Consider the following 20,196-nt stretch of genomic DNA (forward strand, 5'->3'; position numbering starts at 1 on the left):
CATTTTGACAAAGGTTTTATTCTTATGCTCATGGGGACAATTCGCAAGAAATACCAACGCAAAAAGAAAACATTTACAATGTACGAGGGAAAAAAGTGTTGATTGGTTGGCTAATGGATTTCAAATCAGTAGAGGTGTGGCCATAAAGAACGCACTATTTAATGATGACTGGCAGTTCACTGCCAAGTTTCTTTTAACCAAACCAGAAAATGGCTGTCACGTATTTTGCTATGTTGAAACAGGCAGAGTCTGTACACATCGTTAACAAGAGAAAGGGAAAACAAATGAATTTAAAGGATGAGGCAGGGTTGGAAACAGAAGCACAGGTAGCAATTCAGCAGCATTTGAAGGAGGGGAAAGATGGAGGAGTAGGAGGTTAAAACATTTCTTGCCCTTACCCTGCCTGGATGAACTTCATGGCTGTATGGATTGGATAACCGTGCGATCCAACAATATTACAATTGGCTTGGCAATGGAGCAGGGATTTAGCAACATCAGTTTTTCCCAGTCGACAAGCAACATGAAGTGGCGTCTCACCGCTTTTGCTCAAGTGATTCACTCCAACAGAGCGGTGTTTGCTGAACAACTGTGAATTAGAAACAGACATGAAAAAGATGGAGAGAAAGGTTAGGGTTTTTATTGCCTGATACAGCAGGTAAATATGGACTGGTTCATGGTCACTTAATCACTTTGCTCCTGGGCTCACGTTTATCCCAAATGCACACTAAAGTCTCCCCTGCAAGATGGTCATTAAAATAATTTTGCGAAATAAATGTGGAAGGATCCAAGCCTGTTTCCAATGGGCATACAGTCCATAATATAACAATAATAGGCACTAGTGGGAGGCCTGGCATAGATACTTCATTTGGATCTAAGGAACTGAAATGGTAGCAATTTAAAGAGAAACATATGGATTGTGTTAAAATGTATGTAATGATTTCAATTCTGTTAATTTCAGCAATCTGCTTCAGTCCCTCAAATTTGAAAAGAAAGCATGCATCACCCTTATATGAACATCTCTGAGAGAGAATAAGACACTGGTCAATCAGCCACAGTCCACTGTGTAAGCAGGTTGGTTTCCTTTTGAGAACAGCATCGACAAACTGAAACAATTAGAAATCATGGTAAGGACACCTGTGTTAGCAATATGAATGTAGGAAGGCAACCTTGTATACTGCTTTCCATGAACCTCTGTATGAAAGCACAAGCCTGTGTACATAACAGTGGAGACACCATTCAGAGCATTAATGGGATGGATGGAAAAGGATCCAGTTCATGCTTGAAGATTAAGATTATCTACAATGACAGTTACAGAAGTTAATTTATTCTATTAAAATTCTAAGATGACTGTTAGCATTTGGAATATCACTGTACCAACACTTTGTCTACCTTTCACAATTGTTTTTTTATCCTGACCCACCTTGTTACCTAGATTCATAAGTTTCATATTATAACGAGCAAATTTAAATCCAGTCACAATTAATCAGCTTCTGGATGTCCAACACAACACTAAAAGACTTGATTCAGACAGACAGTCATAAATGATGCTGCAAGATTCTTTTCATATTTCCTTCTGTGGTAATAGAAGTTCAATGAATGCCAGTGTTCAGGACACTTTTGGAAGCTGGACACTGGCCATAGAACATGGGAGTGGTTAAAATACAGCAGAAAATGATTAAATAGCAATTAGTAAACATGACTGGTGTTGTACCTGGGAAATTGAGTGACTAGGAGGAGTTGACCTGCAGTTTGCAAGAAGGCAGTCATCCAGCATTAAAACTAAATTGATTCTCAGCATTGCCTACAATACTGTCTGGACTGTTGTCTACTGTTGTCTGTTGTCATTGCTAAACCATAATTCAGAACATAAGAAACAGGAGAAATAGGTCAAGCAGTACTTGGAGCCTGATTTTCCATTCAATAAGGTTGTGGCTTAATGTCTACACTAATTCCAAATTCCTAATCAAGCCCCATCTTCCCTTGATTCTCTTTGTCCCCACAGAGTTTTTTTCTCACACTATTTGTTTTGCCAACAACTTTAAATCAAGCCCTCTTGTTTTGCAAGCCTTTTACAAGCAGACATTTTTCCTTACTACGCTATCCAGACTCCTCATGATTTTGAATACCTCTATCAAATTTCTCTTCAAGGAAAGCCATTCCAACTTTTCCGATGGATCTTTTTAACTGAAGTTCCTCACCCCTGAAACTATTGTCATTCTGTTCAATATCTTCACATCCTTTCCTAAAGTGTAGCACACGGAACCAGACATAATACTCCAGGTGAGATCCAACTAGTGCCTTCTACAAGTTCAACTTAACCTCCAAACTTGCTCCTGTACTCAATCCCACTATTAATGAAACGTAGGACACCGTAAGTCTTATTAGCCATTTTGTCAACCTCTCCTACCACCCTCAATAACTAATTCATATATTCTGTCACTTTTCCACCCGCTCACTCTACTAACTTATGAATGTTTCTGTTGAAGGTCTAAACTATGCTCTCAGTTTTCAATATTTGCAAGTTTCATATTGCCTACAAACATTGAAGTTGTGCCCTGCACACCTCTATTTGCGAAGCTCAATTTCAAAATTACCACAGCAAAATCTGCTGAGTTAAAACAGCTGTACAATTTACTTATTTACTCAAAACCAGGAGCTGCGTGTCACAGCACACAAGGAATCATACAAGAAATAAAGAAAAGATAAAGGATACAATTAGGAACAATTTAAAACAAACAAACCTATGGACATTAATTCAGGCAATTTTTGTCTGAGTCCAAGAGTGAGTCCAGTGAAGGTTCTTTTCTCTTAGAGTGTGGATTCAGGCAGGTTCAGCTGATTAAAGGGAGAATTTCATTTTGTGGTTACAGAAGGCGCAACAATGCAGCTGGCCTACTTTGCAGATAAGTACACATTTCTTCCTGAAACTACCCGACAAAGGAGGCTGAGACTTGTGATTTTACTCCAACTTGGCATCGGACTGTGATGTTAGCAGCCTTGTGATCATTACCAGACTGAAGCGAGGTGATCCAGAAATTACAGGAGCTAAGGTGAGAATTTGGTTATGTGACTGTTTCTGGATGAACCAAGCTTCAACTTAGAGGGCTTTCTATGCTGCTGGTTAGAACACTGTTTGTGAAAGAGCAATGGTGAGTACCTAGTTTTCCAACTTCTGACCTTAAGACCATCACCATTTTTCTACCTCCGTCATGTGGACCACAACAGCAGGCTGTTCACACTTCCCACTGAGAGAATTCTATAGCGTTTCATTCAAAATGAGTTTCATAGCTCATATGCAGAGATGTGTCATGTCACTGTACCTGAACCTTTAAGGGAATATATCTTGGTTATGCCCAAACTCCCACTACTTTTCCACAGACAAGCTAAACATTATGATTTATGCACAACGGTCGCTTCCCCCTAAATGGTCTCCTAATGACACTTGATTCACCTCATTTCCAGTAACAGATGCAGTAGGTTTCACATTGGTTTCAAATTGCACTTACAAAGAAAATTCTCCTGTATACCTCAGAGGAACTCCTTCCTCCATATTTGCTCTTTTCACTGCCACCACCCCAGTCTGTAACTGATAAAAAAATGTCAATCATTATAAGTACAATAATTCTTGCATATTCCTACAATCAAGCTTCTTAGGTATATCAATTCTGTATTTGACCTCTCTGGACCATCCTCCACATCCAGTAATGCAAATACCAGCAACACATCATCTGTCCCACCAGAGGTCCGGACACCCTTGACCATTGCTACACAACCATTAAAGATGCCTACCGCTCCATTCCTCAATCACATTTTGGAAAATCAGACAAGATTTTGCTCCTTCTCCTGGCTTACAAGCAGAAACTGAAAAGTCAGGACCCAGTCAAGAAAACTGTGCAGTATTGATCCAAGGAAACTAAAAGGCTTCTAGGGGTCTGCTTAGAGTCAGTGGAGTGGTTCATATTCAAGAACTAAACAAAAATGTCACTACTATTACGGACCTCATGAGTAAGTGTGTAGATAACTGCGTGCAGAAGTAGTTAATCCTAACGTTCCCCAACCATAAACCACGGATAAACTAGGAGATCCACTCCAGTACAAGCCTGAAGTTTTCAAGTTGGGCAATCCTGACCAATACAGGAAATTCAGGCACAACCTTCATAAGGCCACCAGGGACACCAAGAGGCAATACCAAACTTAGCTTGAGACCCAGACTAACCACATGGACATCCCTTATTTGTGGCAAGGCTTATGCAACATATAAACCTACAAAGCAAAGTCAAACAGAGCCCAGTCCATCACGCAAACCAGCCTCCCATCCACTGACCTCATCTATACATCCCGCTGCAACAAGAAAGCATCCAACAAATCAAAGACCCCTCCCACGCTGGTTATACTCTCTTCCACCCCTTCCATCAGGCAGAAGATAAAGAAATTTGAATGCACACATAAACAGATTCAAGAACAGCTTCTTCCCCGCTGTTGTTAGACTTTTGAATGGACCTCTTTAATGTTAAACTTGATCTCTCTCTGCACCTTCTTGGACAGCTGTAACATTATATCCTGCACTCTGTTCTGTTACCCTGATGCACTTGCATAGTACAATCTGCCTGCAAAGTACTTAAGACAATACTTTTCATTGTACCTCAGTACAGATGACAGTGAGAAATCAAATCAAATCAATGTCCTCCATGATAAATACTGCAACTTCTTCTTTCCCTATCTTGCCTCAAAAACCCTATATCAGCACTTCCCAAATTTGTTTTTCCTCATATTATGACCCCATTTTGATGTTTGAAAATTGCCTTGACCCCAAAAAGCTTGACGGTTAACACACAATAAGTGCAGTTCAGACTTCAAGAAGCAGCCTGTTAGGGAAAACCACCCCTTAAAAAAATTAAAGAATTTAAAGAGAGCCATGCGGCTATGAGCAGCCAGTCCGAGTTCCATTAGCAAATCGTTCCACAGAGAATTCAGTCCCAGTTCTATTAAGGTGAAACCTTCCCAGGGTCTAAAGGTTCTCCTCCTGAGCTGGTCTTAATGTCTCAAGAACCTAAAGCCCTCTCTTCTGCACCATTCTTCCAACTGGATATTCATCTGTCTTATCCTATCTAATATGGATATGGATGTAGGTTTGCTCACTGAGCTGGAAGGTTCATGTTCAGACATTTCGTCACCATACTAGGTAATATCTTCAATGAGCCTCTGGACGAAGCATTGCTGATGATTCCTGCTTTCTATTTATATCTTTGGGTTGGTGATGTCATTTCCTGTGATGATGTCTAATGATTAGGTAATATTTTAGATTAAATTTTTAAAAGTTGCAGGTGACCTGGAAGATAAAAGATGACAAGCATTTTCACTGAGAAACATAAGTAGTGTAGGCATTTGTGCAAGGAGGATTGATTTCAATATAGTGGTTGAGCAAGAACTCTATCAACAAACATATTGACTTGGACCCAGTTTACCACCCCCTGAGAAAAAGAACAGGAAATGACATCATCACAGGAAATGACATCACCAATCCAAAGAAACCCAAACATATAAATAGAAAGCAGGAATCATCAGCAATATTTCATCTGGAGGCTCACTGAAGATATTACCTAGTATGGTGATGAAACATCTGACCATGAACCTTCCAGCTCAGCACCAAACCTACATCCAGAACCTCAACCTGAGCTACAAATCTTCTCAAAACTCCCTATGTAATATACTCTATCATACATAGAAGTTGGAGTGATTTAGTAATCAGTAATGTTGCTACTTTAGTACTTAGTTTTCCAACTTCTGACCTTAAGACCATCACCATTTTTCTACCTCCGTCATGTGGACCACAACTGCAGGCTGTTCACACTTCCCACTAAGAGAGTTCTACAGCTTTTCAGTGGTATCTTTGCACATATCAGCAGTGGTGCAACATACCAGCTTGGACACATGTCTCAAGCTGCAGAAGCAGTCCCGACAAGAAAATTAGGACATTAATGTATCTAAATAAAACCACACTCCAGACCGATCAGTAATATTATAGTATTCACACAGTGGTTCATGCTCATAAAATATAAAAGTTGCCATCCTCAATTATTTCTTGCATTTAACTATATATTATATCTTGCCGCAACTTAATCTTTTAATAATTTCAGGAAAACTCATTGTCAATTCTCTCACATGAACCCAAATGAAGAGTCAGTATTCTAATATATTGACCAAGAGATGCTTCAGTACATCATTGAACCATGACAGGTACTATATAAAAACAATTTCTCTCTGTCTTTTACATCACTAAGCTTGAAAAGAACACGAGACAAGGAAAATCAGGAGCTAATGATTAGGTAATATTTTAGATTAAATTTTTAAAAGTTGCAGGTGACCTGGAAGATAAAAGATGACAAGCATTTTCACTGAGAAACATAAGTAGTGTAGGCATTTGTGCAAGGAGGATTGATTTCAATATAGTGAAGATACAGAGTAGGAGAAACAGCATGTGGGATGATGTACTTTGAGCTTTGGTCCAAGAGCTTACAATTATTTACTGTTTTAACAATCCTCCAAACTAGTACAGTTTAATTGCTGAGTGTTATGAACAAATCTGTTTACACAATCCTCTGGAACTTGGCAGCTCACCATTACAAAGGGAACACTTTGACCCATTTCAGGTCCACAGGGAGAGTGGGTTTCTCATCAAATGTGGACATGTCTCTAATTGCACAATGTTCTGCGTAGAAATCGTCCCATGCAAACTTCATATCTTTGCAGATTCAGCTAAAGCATGAAGCTCATTAAACATGAAATCTGTCTCCACATACAACACTGCAAATAGCTGGCAAGGGGAACAGATCAAATAAACTCCCTGCTGCAAGTAGACTAAACACCTGTCACAACTAACATTTTACTCCTAAATATTGCCTCATCATGCTAGAAGCTTGGCAAAATACAGTTTAACCATTTCTAAGCTCTTCCATCTTGATTCTCAACAGGCAAAAAACAGACATTTTTTATATCACTTCAAACTCTTATGAAGGGCTAAATGAAGGGAAGTTTTATTTAAAAGTCATGCAGCATTTCACTTACATTCCAGTACCAAAGTGCCACAATAACGTTGGGTTGGCTCTTTGCTTTATCCATTTTATTTTTAGGCACACTGGTTCACAAATTCTTCTGAGTCTTGATATATTCAGCATTTAGACAACTCAAAAATCTTTAATGAAGTATGACATTGCAGGTCATTTAAGAAAATAGGTCAAAATGAACAAGTTTCATTTGTATGTATAAGATTATTAAAGGATTGGACACTCTGGCTTCCGCTGATGGGTGAGTCCTGAACCAGAGGACACAGTTTAAAAATAAGGGGTAGGCCACTTAGAACAGAGTTGAAGAGAAATTTCTTCACCCAGAGAGTGATGGGCGTGTGGAATGATCTGCTTCAGAAGGCCGTGGAGACCAAGTCTCTGGATACTTTCAAGAAAGAGTTGGGTACAGCTCTTAAGGATAGTGGAATCAAGGGTTATGGGGATAAGGCAGGAACAGGATACCGATTGAGGATGATCAGCCATGATCATAATGAATGGTGGTGCTGGCTCGAAGGGCAGAATGGCCTACTCCTGCACCTATTGTCTGTGGTCTCTATAGGGCCTGTAATGCAACAAAATATTTCAAGTTGCCTGACAGGAGCACTGTCAACCAAACTTTGAGCAAGTCACATAAAGAGATATTAGGGCAGATGACAAAAGATCAATCTGAAATGTAAACTGTCCAATCAGTGTCTCAGCTTGTAAATATCATATATTTTTGAGGTTTTTTTTAAATGTGGACTGAAATGAGAAAGAACAGTTTTTAAACCAGGGATTTACAAGAATTGCTATATGTCAGAAAAGCAAGTAACCTGACACTCAAGACAAGCATCTTTTATACATCTGCTCAAACAAGCAATAACTGAAATTTAGTTTGCAGACAAACCAGAGCTGAGCGGGTTGTGTACAGATTGAGCTTTGATTGGTAGCAAGAAGCAGATTTGTTTGTGGACTAGTGACCAGTTATCAATGCCAAAAGTATTCTAACTCCCAACAGCTATGTGATTGGTTGTCAGGTAGCTGAACAGACAAGGCTTGTGAATAAGACACAGAGAAGCTACACAGACTAGCACCAGCCTGGGAGCCTACTTTTTTTTTAAAGAGTCGAGAGTGTGGTGCTGGAAAAGCACAGTAGGTCAGGCAGTATCCGAGGAGCAGGAGAGTCGACATTTTGGACAAAGGTCTTTCATCAGGAATGAATTCCTGATGAAGGGCTTTTGCCCGAAACATCCATTCTCCTGCTCCTTGGATGCTGCCTGACCTTTTCCAGCACTACACTCTCGAACTCTAATCTCCAGTCCTCACTTTCACCTAGCCCCCTTTCTTCAAGCCTGAAGAAAACCATTTTATCTTGCCTTCAAAGGTTACTGCAAGCTGCAATTTTTAATTGATTAAGTCAGAAACCTTTTAAAAGTGAACCAACCACCCTGTGCCTCTTGCAAACCAGTGAAAGGATGCAGAAAAGGAAGGCTGAGAAGGCTCTTTCTGATCAGCAGGAACCACCTCAACAGATCTTGTGAATAAAGACTATTTTACTGCTCTCCCAGTTTTTCCTCCATGTGTTTGTTGTTCTATGGGGGATGTGTGTGTCTGTCGAGAGTGTGGTGCTAGAAAAGCACAGCAGGCCTGGCAGCATCCAAGCAGCAGGAGAATTGATGTTTTGGGCATAAGCTCTTCATCAGGAATGCCCAAAACGTCGATTCTCCTGCTCCTCGGATGCTGCTTGACCTGCTGTGCTTTTCCAGTACCACACTCTCAACTCTGATCTCCAGCAGTTGCAGTCCTCACTTTCGCATGTGTGTGTCAAAAGAGCAAGTTTATAAGAAAATTAGAGGTTTAGTTCATACAGCCTATTGCTAATGGTTAGTAATTGTTTGCCTGTAGCTTGAGTCGATTTACTTATTATAAGTAGCAATTCAGTTTAAGTACAAAAACTTGTCCATGAGCCCTGTGGTGAGTGGAGAGGTGCTAAACGAATATTTTTCACCCGAGTTTCACTCTGGAAAAGGAGAATATTGTAAAGGAGAAGTCCGAGACACGGGCTATTAGACTGGAAAGGACTGAGGTTGGTAAGAAGGAGATGTTCTCAATTCTAGAAGGTGTTAAAGTAGATAAATCCCCTGGGCCAGATGGGATTTTTCCGAGAATTCTCTGGGAAACTAGGAAGAAGATGGCCGAGCCTTTGGCCTTGAAATTTGAATCGTCATTGTACCAGAGGACTGGAGGATTGCAAATGTTGTGCCCTTGTTCAAGAACAGCAGTAGAGATAACCCAAGTAATTATAGACCAATGAGCCTAACGTCTGTTGTAGGAAAAGTTTTGGGAAGGATTATAAGAGATAGGATTTATAATCATCTGGTGAGCAACAATTTGATTGGAAACAGTCAACATGGACCTGTCAAGGGTAGGTCATGTCTCACAAACTTCATTGTTGTTTTGAGGTGACCAAGCATGTGGATGAGGGTAGGGTAGTTGACATGGTGTACATGGACTTCAGCAAAGCCTTTGATAAGGTTCCACATGGCAGACTACAAGAGAAAATCCGGACGCATGGGATTGAAGGTAATTTAGCAGTTTGGATTAGAAACTGGCTTTCTGTATGGCTTTCTGTAAGAAGGCAACGAGTGGTGGTTGATGGAAAATATTCAGCCTGGAGTCCGGTTACTAGTTGTGTTCCAAAAGGATCTGTTTTGGGACCACTGTTGTTTGTTATTTTTACAAACGCAGGCATAAGTGGATGGGTTAGTAAGTTTGCAGATGATACTAAAGCCAGTGGAGTGGTGGACAGTGTGGAAGAATGCTGCAGGTTGCAGGGAGACTTGGATAAACTGCAGAACTGGGCTGAAATGTGACAAATGGAGTTCAATGTAGATAAATGTGAGGCAATTCACTTTGGGAAGAATAACAGGAAGGCAGAATACTGGGTCAATGGAAAGATTCTTGGTAGTGTGAATGTGCAGAGGGATCTTGGTGTCCATGTACATAGATCCCTGAAAGTTGCCATCCAGGTTGACAGTGCTGTTAAGAAGGCATATTGTGTGTTAGGTTTTATTGGTAGAGGGATTGAGTTTTGGAACCGTAACGTCATGCTGCAACTGTACAAAACGCGAGTGCAACCTCACTTGGAGTATTGTTTGCAGCTCTGGATGCAGGACTGATGTGGAAGGGAGGATGTGGAAGCATTGGGAAAAGTGCAGAGGAGATTTACCAGGATGTTGCCTGATCTGAAGTGAAACTGTTATGAGGAAAGGCTGAGGGACTTGGGTCTGTTCTCACTGGAGAGAAGAAGGCTAAGAGGCTTAATAGAGACATACAAGATGATCAAATGATCAGAGGATTAGATAGGGTGGACAGTGAGAGTCTTTTTCCCAGGATGATGTGAGGATAAGCAAATAGATGATGATGAGATAGTTCTAGGGTGATGGGCTTAAAATAATTCAAAGGTCGGTGCAACATCGAGGGCCAAAGGGCCTGTTCTGTGCTGTATTGTTCTATTCTATCTGTCAACCCAATTCTAAGAAGGCAAATAAATTTTGGAATGGAACAAAGACAGAAATTGCTGGAAAAGCTCAGCAGATCTGGCAGCATCAGTGGAGAGAAATCAGAGTCAACATTTCTGAAGGGTCACAGATTCTGCTAGACCTGCTGAGCTTTTCCAGCAATTTCTGTTTGTTTCTGATTTACAGCATCTGCTGTTCTTTTGGTTTTTAAATTTTGGAATGGTTTATGTGTTTTATAATCTGTAAGTTTTATGACGTCTCTGAAAATAGCAGGGTTTGATTTCAAGTACACTACCCCATGAGTTGTGACAACTAGAAACTTGAAAGACACCAGGTTTATTACTTTGTCAGTGTTAAGTTGGTTAAACTTAGCCAAAACTAACACTCACAGCTGACAAGTACTGCAGATAGCAAAGACAACCGAATTATTTTGTAATTGCTAAGAATAAAATTGCGATTTGCAAGTCTTTATAGATTTTACATTCAAGTTGCCTCACTTATCAAGAATAAAATAAAACAGCAAATAGAATGGTGAATTACATAGACGTAAGTCAGAAAACCCTAATATCCAAAATGCACAGGCAAAACATACTTCATGGACCGTGTCCATCGCTGTAGACAAAGGGAGGAATTCAAACACTTGAGGATATGCTGCTCAGAGACATGAGACTCATCCTTGCTGTCAAAGATTTGAATTATAAAGGAAGGATTGGGTAAACTTGGAAGAGAATTGACCTTCTGAAGGTAAGGAAATGGAAAATCAGAAAACTACTTCAAATTAGACATCTAGAGAGGGATTTTGACGCATTAAAAGTCAAAAGTTTGTAGATATATCAGGGAAATTTGAAGAATGATCAATACAGGGTAAAACATTTCCCAGTTTGAAGCTGAATCAAACCATTGAAGGCTTTTAAAGAATGAGCAGAACCTGCTGGGGCGGCAGTTTAAAATATTCCTGCCTGGATGTGCTGGGAATAGTCAATCTGCAATTATTGTGATTGTTGCAGGTAAATGGTGGGACAATGATCTTCACTGATGCAGGCATGAGAACAAATCCACTGTTCATGTCCAGGTTCAGACATTGGAAGCAGCCACTTCAGTCAGACATCAGAAGGCTGGTTAGTATACATGGACTGGCATCTTTAGTAAAAGAAGGATGTATGCTGCATGGATAAGGTCAGCTAGGATAGCTGCAGGGTGCTCACTGTTTACATGGCTTCAGATGTGGCAGCTTGGCCATCTGATGCTATGCCCCAGTCGCAGTACCTACCAGCCTTCTGGCTGAAACTTTACTTTCTCTTTTAAAGATTTCCCAAATGTATGAGCCAGTCTGTTAGAAAAAATCAGTTTTTCCACTTTCTTTCATCATCCTTTACTGTTTCATTTTGGTTTCCCAAAATAACACAGTTGTTTGCCAACTTAAGTTTCAATTCTGAATGGCATTTCTTCAAATCGAGCTTTCTATTTCCTCAGTGGTCTATCATATCAGTTTATTTTTATCTATGTTACCGTTTTCCAGAGTCACACTCTCCCCCTCGTCACCTTCTGTCCGCCCACCAAAGTTCATGCAACCAGATGAATGATCCTGTGCACCAACTACCAATTCTTAGTACCATATGTTTTGTTAAATGCCCATGATTCAATGTGAAACTTGACTGCTTGCTCCAGGGGATGTATCTACTATTGCGAGCAAACACATCTTTCCATTTGTGGAAATCATCATTGCAGAGGTATAATGAATCTTCCTGCAGCACAGATCAGTCAATACAATGCAGAAAGCGTTTTCCGATTTGGAAAGGTATTTTCAAATTCAGACTTAAGGTTTCCATTTCACGGGCACTTCAATCTAAAGCCAAACGACTGGCATGTCGAAGACACAGAGTCATAACGATTTACAGCATGGAAACAGACCCTTCAGTCCAACTCGTTTATGCTGACCAGATATCCTGAATTATTCTAATGTAATTTGCCAGCATTTGGCCCATACCCCTCTAAACTCTTCCTTTTGATCCAAGTACTAAAAGCTGAAGATATTAACCCAACAGAGCTAGGAATCTCCATGGGTCATTATCTTTCTTTTTTATTCCGAGTATGTTTCACATGAAAAGGTACCTTTGAGAGAGAGTGTTTTCTAATTTCTTTGAGAGTAAGGTGTTAGATTGGCAGTTGGCTCTCTGGCAGTTTCTCCCTCCACGGCAGGTGCTCTCTGACCAATTTACAAAATGTCTGCATTCTTATACTCCCCCCAACATGGGATAGTCTGATTGGTTCCACGTTGGCAAAACGATAAATTCAAACTCGATTGGGTGTTAGTATCCTGGGGCATTATGTAAACTGATTGGTTAAATTCGAATTGTTGGCAAAACAGCAACTTAAACTCAGGTATCCATTTCACAGCCAAATGCTACAAATTTTCAATTTTCCAAGCGTGCAAACGAACAACAAGTTACCAAGATAACAAAGGCTTTATACAACTTAGATATTTTACTGGCTTTTGGTCTACGCAGAACCAAAATGTTAATCATATCAGAGTCTACATTAGCAAAGAGTCAAATCTAAGTACAAAACAAGTTTCTCCTGCCAAGTTTTTTTCCAAGACCATAAATAATAATTACAATGTAAAATCCTCCTTTCCTGGTGCCAATGAGGAAATGCTTGAACAGTTTCTTCATTCCGCAGTACCAAATGATTCCTTTTGACAACAAAAAACTGAGTGAAAAGTCAGATAGCAAGCAGGGTTATTGAGATCATTAGACACCACAGCCAAGATTGACCATATCGTCACACTGGTGCTTCCAACAAGGGTCAGTCAGTAACAATCAGAACCCTGCACAAAGGTTTTCCTGGCTTAAAGTGGGGGACACTCACCAACACCCTCCTCCTTACATCCCACTTCTCTCCATCCCTGTCCAAGCATTCCTAACAAAAATGTAACTTGGAAGCTTGTGCATCTATATGGTCAAATGAAATACTGATCAAGTGTGTTCAGGGATATCCACATATGAGCAGGTGCACCACAGCATGAATACACTAATGTGCGCATTGTAAAGACCTGAAACAGTCGCATGGTGATACAGATGTTAAATATTTATGCCAAGTGGGATACGCTGCCAAAGCTTTTCACCAGCACTCATCATGGCAAACACAAGTTGATAAACTGACTTGCCAACCTCTCTGCACCCTTTTCTTCTGTAGTATACATTATGGTGATACTTTGAAATTTGGAGGTCTTGCATTAGCCTTGATGAGTACAAGATAAACACCTTCAGCAACTTACCTCTCATTTCGGCAAAACCCAAAAACTTCGAAACTTTCCTTGCCACCATTTGCCAGAGGCAAGAACCAACTTGCCACCAGGCCTCTGTCAATGACACACTTTTTATATGGAAGAAAACTTGGAAAGGAAGTAGGCCAGTCAGCAGGTAAACTTTTCACCTCTTTCTTTCATAGTCCAGGTGGGACTAGCATAATTATAGACTTTCCAGTTCCCTTCCAAGTATTCTCCCTTCCTACATAATGAAGCTAATTTATCAACATATGTCTAAGGTTTTAGGCTTTCGAAAAGACTTAAAGGAACTGAACAGACAGGACTTGAAAACTGTTGAACCTAGACCAGAGGTTAAATACATTAGCTCAAATTGCTCAAAATAGCCACACCACATTCAAGCATTTTTTTTCCACACCCAAACGCAGCATAACTTAAAAAATGTTTTTACCAAGATGATCTTGTTTCTTACTATTTTTAAACCCATTGTCTAAATATTTCTTACAATATACTTCGCAGAAATTACTGGGACAAAAGTGCACCCTTGCAAAGTATGTTTAATCTCAAACAGTTACAGTCAATTTAGCCAATAGACTGTGCACACATGCAGCTTCTCCAAGGTTCCACACACAGCACGTTAATAGTGGCTTTGATGTCGGCACGTAAATAGTGGCTTTGACTTCTGAGGTCCACACAACCAGTAAGAAAACAAGAGGGAACTGTGGTTATAATGTATGTTGCTAATACATGCTGCTTTTCAATAACCTGGACATTTTCACCTCAAAATGCATAATATAGAAAATCTGACTTTGCAAAAAAGCTTAGCAAATACTCTGCTTAAGGTAAACCTGGATAGAGTGCTGGTTTTGCAGAGTGCACTGGTGACAAATAGTGCTGCACTGGTGGACAATATACTAGATGCAGGGTAAAACGTACAGCTCCACTAAAAGCTTTACTGAGCAAACTCACGAGAAGAGCACAGCAACAGCGGTACTAGCTGTGAAGTTCAGGGAGTATAAAGTCAGAGGAGCCAGGTGCATAGCTGGAAAAGTGGTGAAAGCTCTTCACTCTATCTAAACTGTATTGTATCTGACCTGAGAGTATAAGACGTCATCATCAGCTGCAGACAGACATATCTATGTTCCATTTCTCAGAAATGTCACTCTTCACCTTTAGAAGCACAAAAACAAGTGTTAATAAATTCACATGCCCATACACACACACACACACACACACACACAAACACACACACACACACAAAACACCATTCACAATCTACGAACTAAATTCCCACAGGTAAAATGGTTGATTGATACAATCTCATGTTATCCAACAATCTCTTGCAATTATTCTCTCTCTCTCCTTCTCTGGTGCACACTGTACTATACTTCCAACCCCAGCCGAAAGTGACTGGGAGCACAGCTATTTCCGTGTGCATGCACTTTACAACAGGAGTTCACTTGGTCAGAAACAGAATCCTGGCCTTCTTTACTGAGGGAACACAACTGCTGCTTACCAGCTGAAGTCAGCTAACTAAAAACGGAATATGTTCCTACCTGCGATCTTCTTAACCTAAAGGTAAACCACAGAAGTCAGATTTGTCACTCTCAAAGTACCAAAGTGCTGGAGATACTCATTAGATTTGGCAATGTCTGGGAAGTGAGATAGCATGAACATTGCATTGAATGTGACCCCTACTTGGAAGAAGTTACATTCACTCCATGTGTTAATTCTGTTTCTTTCTCCTGATTTTGCCAAACCTGCTGAAATTCTCCAGCACTTCCTGTTTCATTTCAGATTTCCAGCAGCAGCAGTATATTGGTTTTATTTTGCTCTTTTTAAATTAGTTTTTATTTAAATAAATCTACAGTCAGATTCGCTATGTGTAAGAGTGTAATAGTGCAACCATTGTTAAATCTAACTCAGTCAAACTAAGCATCACAAAGTGTCTGCCAAACAGTGGGTCAGGTCACTCGCAATCACCTCCAGCTGTTTAACATTGCACCTTCCATGTTGCATCTGCAATTACAAATTCTACCAAAAAAATATTTTTTATCCCTACTTGCTTGCAGACTTCACAGAACAATCAAAATAATCCACCAAAACTGAAATATATCCAATCCCCATTGGGCAGTATTTATTAAAGTTACAATTTCAAAATGTACTTTAAAATCAAATCAACACAACATGGCTGAATAAGGGACTGACGATCGCCATTAATCGTGTGATTATCTTCTCCCTTCTTTTATAGAAAACTAACCATCGCTGGTAAGGCTATAAATACTGTGAGCTATTTAATAATACATAATAGGCATTTCTCAGTGACAAGAGTTAGCACTTGCCAGCTAGGTTTGACATCAGAAGTCTACCTCTGCTAGAAAACACCATGTGTTTTGTGGTAAATGTAATCTCGTTGACAATCTCAGCCTGAATACACTGTGTAATTAGGCATATTTTGTGGCAATTGCAATCTCATTGATTTTTCCATGAGCAACTCAAAATTATCACGACAGGAAATAACAGGTTCTTCAGCACTTGATTCCCACTGATGCCAGCTACCACATTTGTTTACAAATTGCAGATAAGTTCCATTTAAAAGCTTTTTATAGGGGCTGCCAAATTCCCCATCCAGAATCAAATGGACCAAACATCACTTTAACTATTTCCACTCTCCACAGAGTGACACCTCCACAAATAATGTGAGAAACATCCCTGGATCCAATCTCAGAGTAAAATGATATATTTCACATGAGATTGAAGTGCAAATAAAAGTTGTTTTTCCTCAGTCTTCCAGAGGGTGGGCACAGGAAATTTATCGGAATGTAACAGGGATGAGGAATTTCAGTTTGGATGAATAGTCTTAGAGAAGCTGAGATTATTCTCCGTGGAACAGAGAGTGAAGCATGTTCTAAAAGAGGAGTTCAAAATTATGAAGTGTCTTGATAATAAGAATAATCAGAAATTGTTTTCAACAGGAGTGCTAGCAACCAGCGAAAACAGATTTTTATGGTAATTGGCAAAACAACTTGAGGTGAGATGCAACTTTTTTTTAAATACACACATTGTTATGAGCTAGAATTCCTTAGAAGGAGCAGGCAGCAGAATTAATGGCCACGTTCAAAAACTAGTTTTACCAAAATTTTGAAGTCATAATCTGAAAATATATTTAAAAATCAGTAATGTAAGGAAAGAGCAGAGTGGAGGAGGCTAATTGAAAACTTCTTTCAAAGAGCTGCCTGGTATGGAAGGTGCTAGCTATGAAGAGAGGTTGAGTAGGTTAGGTTTATTTTCATTAGAAAAAAGGAGATTGAGGGGGGACCTGATTGAGGTTTACAAAATCATGAAGGGTATAGACAGGATGGATAGAGACAAGCTTTTTCCCAGGGTGAAGGATTCAATAACAAGAGATCACGCTTTCAAGGTGAAGGATGGAAGGTTTAAGGGGGATACACGCAGCAAGTACTTCACACAGAGGGTGGTGGGCGTTTGGAACCCGTTGCCAGCAGAGGTGGTAGAGGCAGGCACGACAGAATCATTTAAGCTGCGTCTGGACAGATGCATGAGTAGGTGGGGAGCAGAGGGATACAGATGCTTAGGAATTGACCAACAGGTTTAGACAATACATTTGGATCGGCTCAGGCTTGGAGGGCCGAAGGGCCTGTTCCTGGGCTTTAAATTTTCTTTGTAAGTAACTATGAATTGAGCAGCTTCTGTCTGGGCCGGAAAATAAACTGATTTTATTTTGTTAAACAGAATGTTTCAAAGTACAATGAAGAAATGAAAGGCATAGGAAAGTGTGGCAGTGATTATAGAATTTGGCCATTACCTCGATCATCTGGCAGTTAGACTGACGAGCCGCGTAGTGGAAGACAGTTTCCCCATTCTTGTCTGCAATGTCTAACCTGACTCCACATTCTTCCACCAGCTCACGAACACAGTCAATGTCATCCTTCTTGCAAGCAAGGTGTAGAGGGGTGATCCCCTCTTCGCTCTCCGTATCGTTTATGCATCTGTACAGAGAACGACATATCAGTCCCATAAGTAATGTAATTAGACATAACAAAAATCGAGCATCCAGTAACACTGCATTGAACATAATGGCCAAGCCAACTCTGTGCCATCAGGACTAGACAATCTTGCTGATGATGCCACAAACGTCAGCATCACACAGTAACAAAGTGGAAGCCAATTTACTTTTCTACATTTATTTCTGACTAATTTACAACTTTTTATGTCTGAAGGACAAACCTTTCTTCTATATGTACCAGGCAGGCAGGGAAAAAGTTGCCGAGCGCGAGAGCCGTGGTTTACTAAGGAAGTTGAATCTCTTGTCAAGAGGAAAAAGAAGGCTTATGTTAGGATGAGATCTGATGCCTCAGTTAGGATGCTTGAGAGTTACAAGTTAGCCAGGAAAGACCTAAAGAGAGAGCTAAGAAGAGCCAGGAGGGAACATGAGATGTTGTTGGCAGTTCGGATCAAGGAAAACCCTAAGGCTTTCTATAGGTATATCAGAAATAAAAGAATGACTAGAGTAAGATTTGGGTCAATCAAGGACAGTAGTTGGAAGCTGTGCATGGAGTCAGAGGAGATAGGGGAAGTGCTAAATGAACACTTTTCGTCAGTACTCAGGCTAGAAAAAAAAACGTGGTCAACGAGAATACTGAGATACAGGCTACTAGACTAGATGGGATTGAGGTCAACAAGGAGGAGATGTAAGCAATTCTGGAAAGTGTAAAAATAGATAAGTCCCCTGGGCCAGATGGGATTTATCCTAAGATTCTCTGGAAAGCCTGGGAGGAGATTGCCAAGCCTTTGGCTTTGATCTTTATATTATCATTGTCTACAGGAATAGTGCCAGAAGCCTGGAGGATAGCAAATATTGTTCCCTTATTCAAGAAGGGGAGTAGGGACAACCCTGGAAATTATAGACCTGTGAGAGCCTTACTTCAGTTGTGCGTAAAGTTGGAAAGGGATAAGATTTATAATCATCTAGAAAGGAATAGGTCGATTAGGGATAGTCAACACAGTTTTGAGAAGGGTAGGCCATGCCACACAAACCTTCGTGAGTTCTTTGAGAAGGTGGCCAAACAGGTAGATGAGGGTAACTCGGTTGATATGGTGTATATGGATTTCAGTAAGGTGTTTGGTAAGGTTCCCCACAGTAGTCCATTGCAGAAAATACAGAGGCACGAGATTGAGGGTGATTTAGCGTATTGGATCAGAAATTGGCTAGCTGAAAGACAGAGGGTGGTGGCTGATGGGAAATGTTCATCCTGGAGTTTAGTTACTACTGGTGTACCGCAGAAATCTGTTTTGGGTCCACTGCTGTTTGTCATTTTCCTAAATGACCTGGATGAGGGCATTGAAGGATGGGTTAGTACATTTGCGGATGATACTAAGGTCGGTAGAGCTGTGGACAGTGCTCAGGGATGTTGTAGGTTACACCAGGACATAGATAAGCTGCAGAACTGGGCTGAGAGGTGGCAAATGGAGATTAATGTGGGAAAGCGTGAGGTGATTCACTTTGGAAGGAGTAAGAGGAATGGAGAGTGCTGGGCTAATGGTAAGATTCTTGGTCGTGTAGATGAGCAGAGAAATCTTGTTGTCCATGTACATAGATCCCTGCAAGTTTCCCCCCAGGTTGATAGGGTTGTTAAGAAGGCATATGGTGTGTTAGCTTTTATTAGCAGAGCGATTGAGTTTCTGAACCATGCTGCAGCTGTACAAAACTCTACTGCAGCCACATTTGGAGTACTGCGCACAGTTCTGGTCACCGCATTATAGGAAAGATGTAGAAGCTTTGGAAAGGGTTCAGAGGAGATTTACCAGGATGTTGCCTGTTATACGAGGAAAGACTGAGGGACTTGAGGTTGTTTTCCTTAGAGAGAAGAAGGTTGAGAGGTGACTAAATTGAGATATACAAGATAATCAGAGGATAAGCTAGATTGGACAGTGAGAACCTTTTTCCTCAGATGGCAATGGCTAGCACGAGCAGACATAGCTTTAAACTGAGGGGTGATAGATATAGGACAAAATGTCAGAGGTAGTTTCTTTACTCAGAGAGTAGTAGGGGCGTGGAACACACTGCTTACAACAGTAGTAAACTCGTCAACTTTGAGGGCATGTAAATGGTCATTGGATAGGCATATGGACGAGAATGGAATAGTGTCAGTTAGATGGACTTCAGATTAGTTTTCCATGCTGGTGCAACATCAAGGGCCAAAGGGCCTGTACTGCACTGTAATGTCCTATGACTGAGTGCTAGCTCCCTCAGGTTCTCTGTTCTGTTCAAGATATATCTTCCCTCTCTTCTAGAGTAGCCATGCATCTGCTTAGTTGTCATAACTGATCCAATTTCAGTCTTTTA

General features: G+C 40.4%; 1 protein-coding gene across 5 annotated transcripts in view; it reads right to left on the reverse strand.

Moving 5' to 3' along the window:
• Positions 1-20,196, reverse strand: part of pla2g6 (phospholipase A2, group VI (cytosolic, calcium-independent)) — an 84,762-nt gene that overhangs the window by 39,868 nt on the left and 24,698 nt on the right. For all 5 annotated transcript variants that reach the window (XM_060849565.1, XM_060849568.1, XM_060849564.1 and 2 more), the window contains 2 exons: positions 17,656-17,839; positions 399-586 (listed from right to left, as the gene is read on the reverse strand). In XM_060849565.1, the coding sequence (XP_060705548.1) occupies positions 399-586; positions 17,656-17,839 (372 nt within the window). The remainder of the gene's footprint in view (positions 1-398; positions 587-17,655; positions 17,840-20,196) is intronic.

This window comes from Hemiscyllium ocellatum, chromosome 33, assembly GCF_020745735.1.
Source record: "Hemiscyllium ocellatum isolate sHemOce1 chromosome 33, sHemOce1.pat.X.cur, whole genome shotgun sequence".
Taxonomy (NCBI): Eukaryota; Metazoa; Chordata; class Chondrichthyes; order Orectolobiformes; family Hemiscylliidae; genus Hemiscyllium; species Hemiscyllium ocellatum.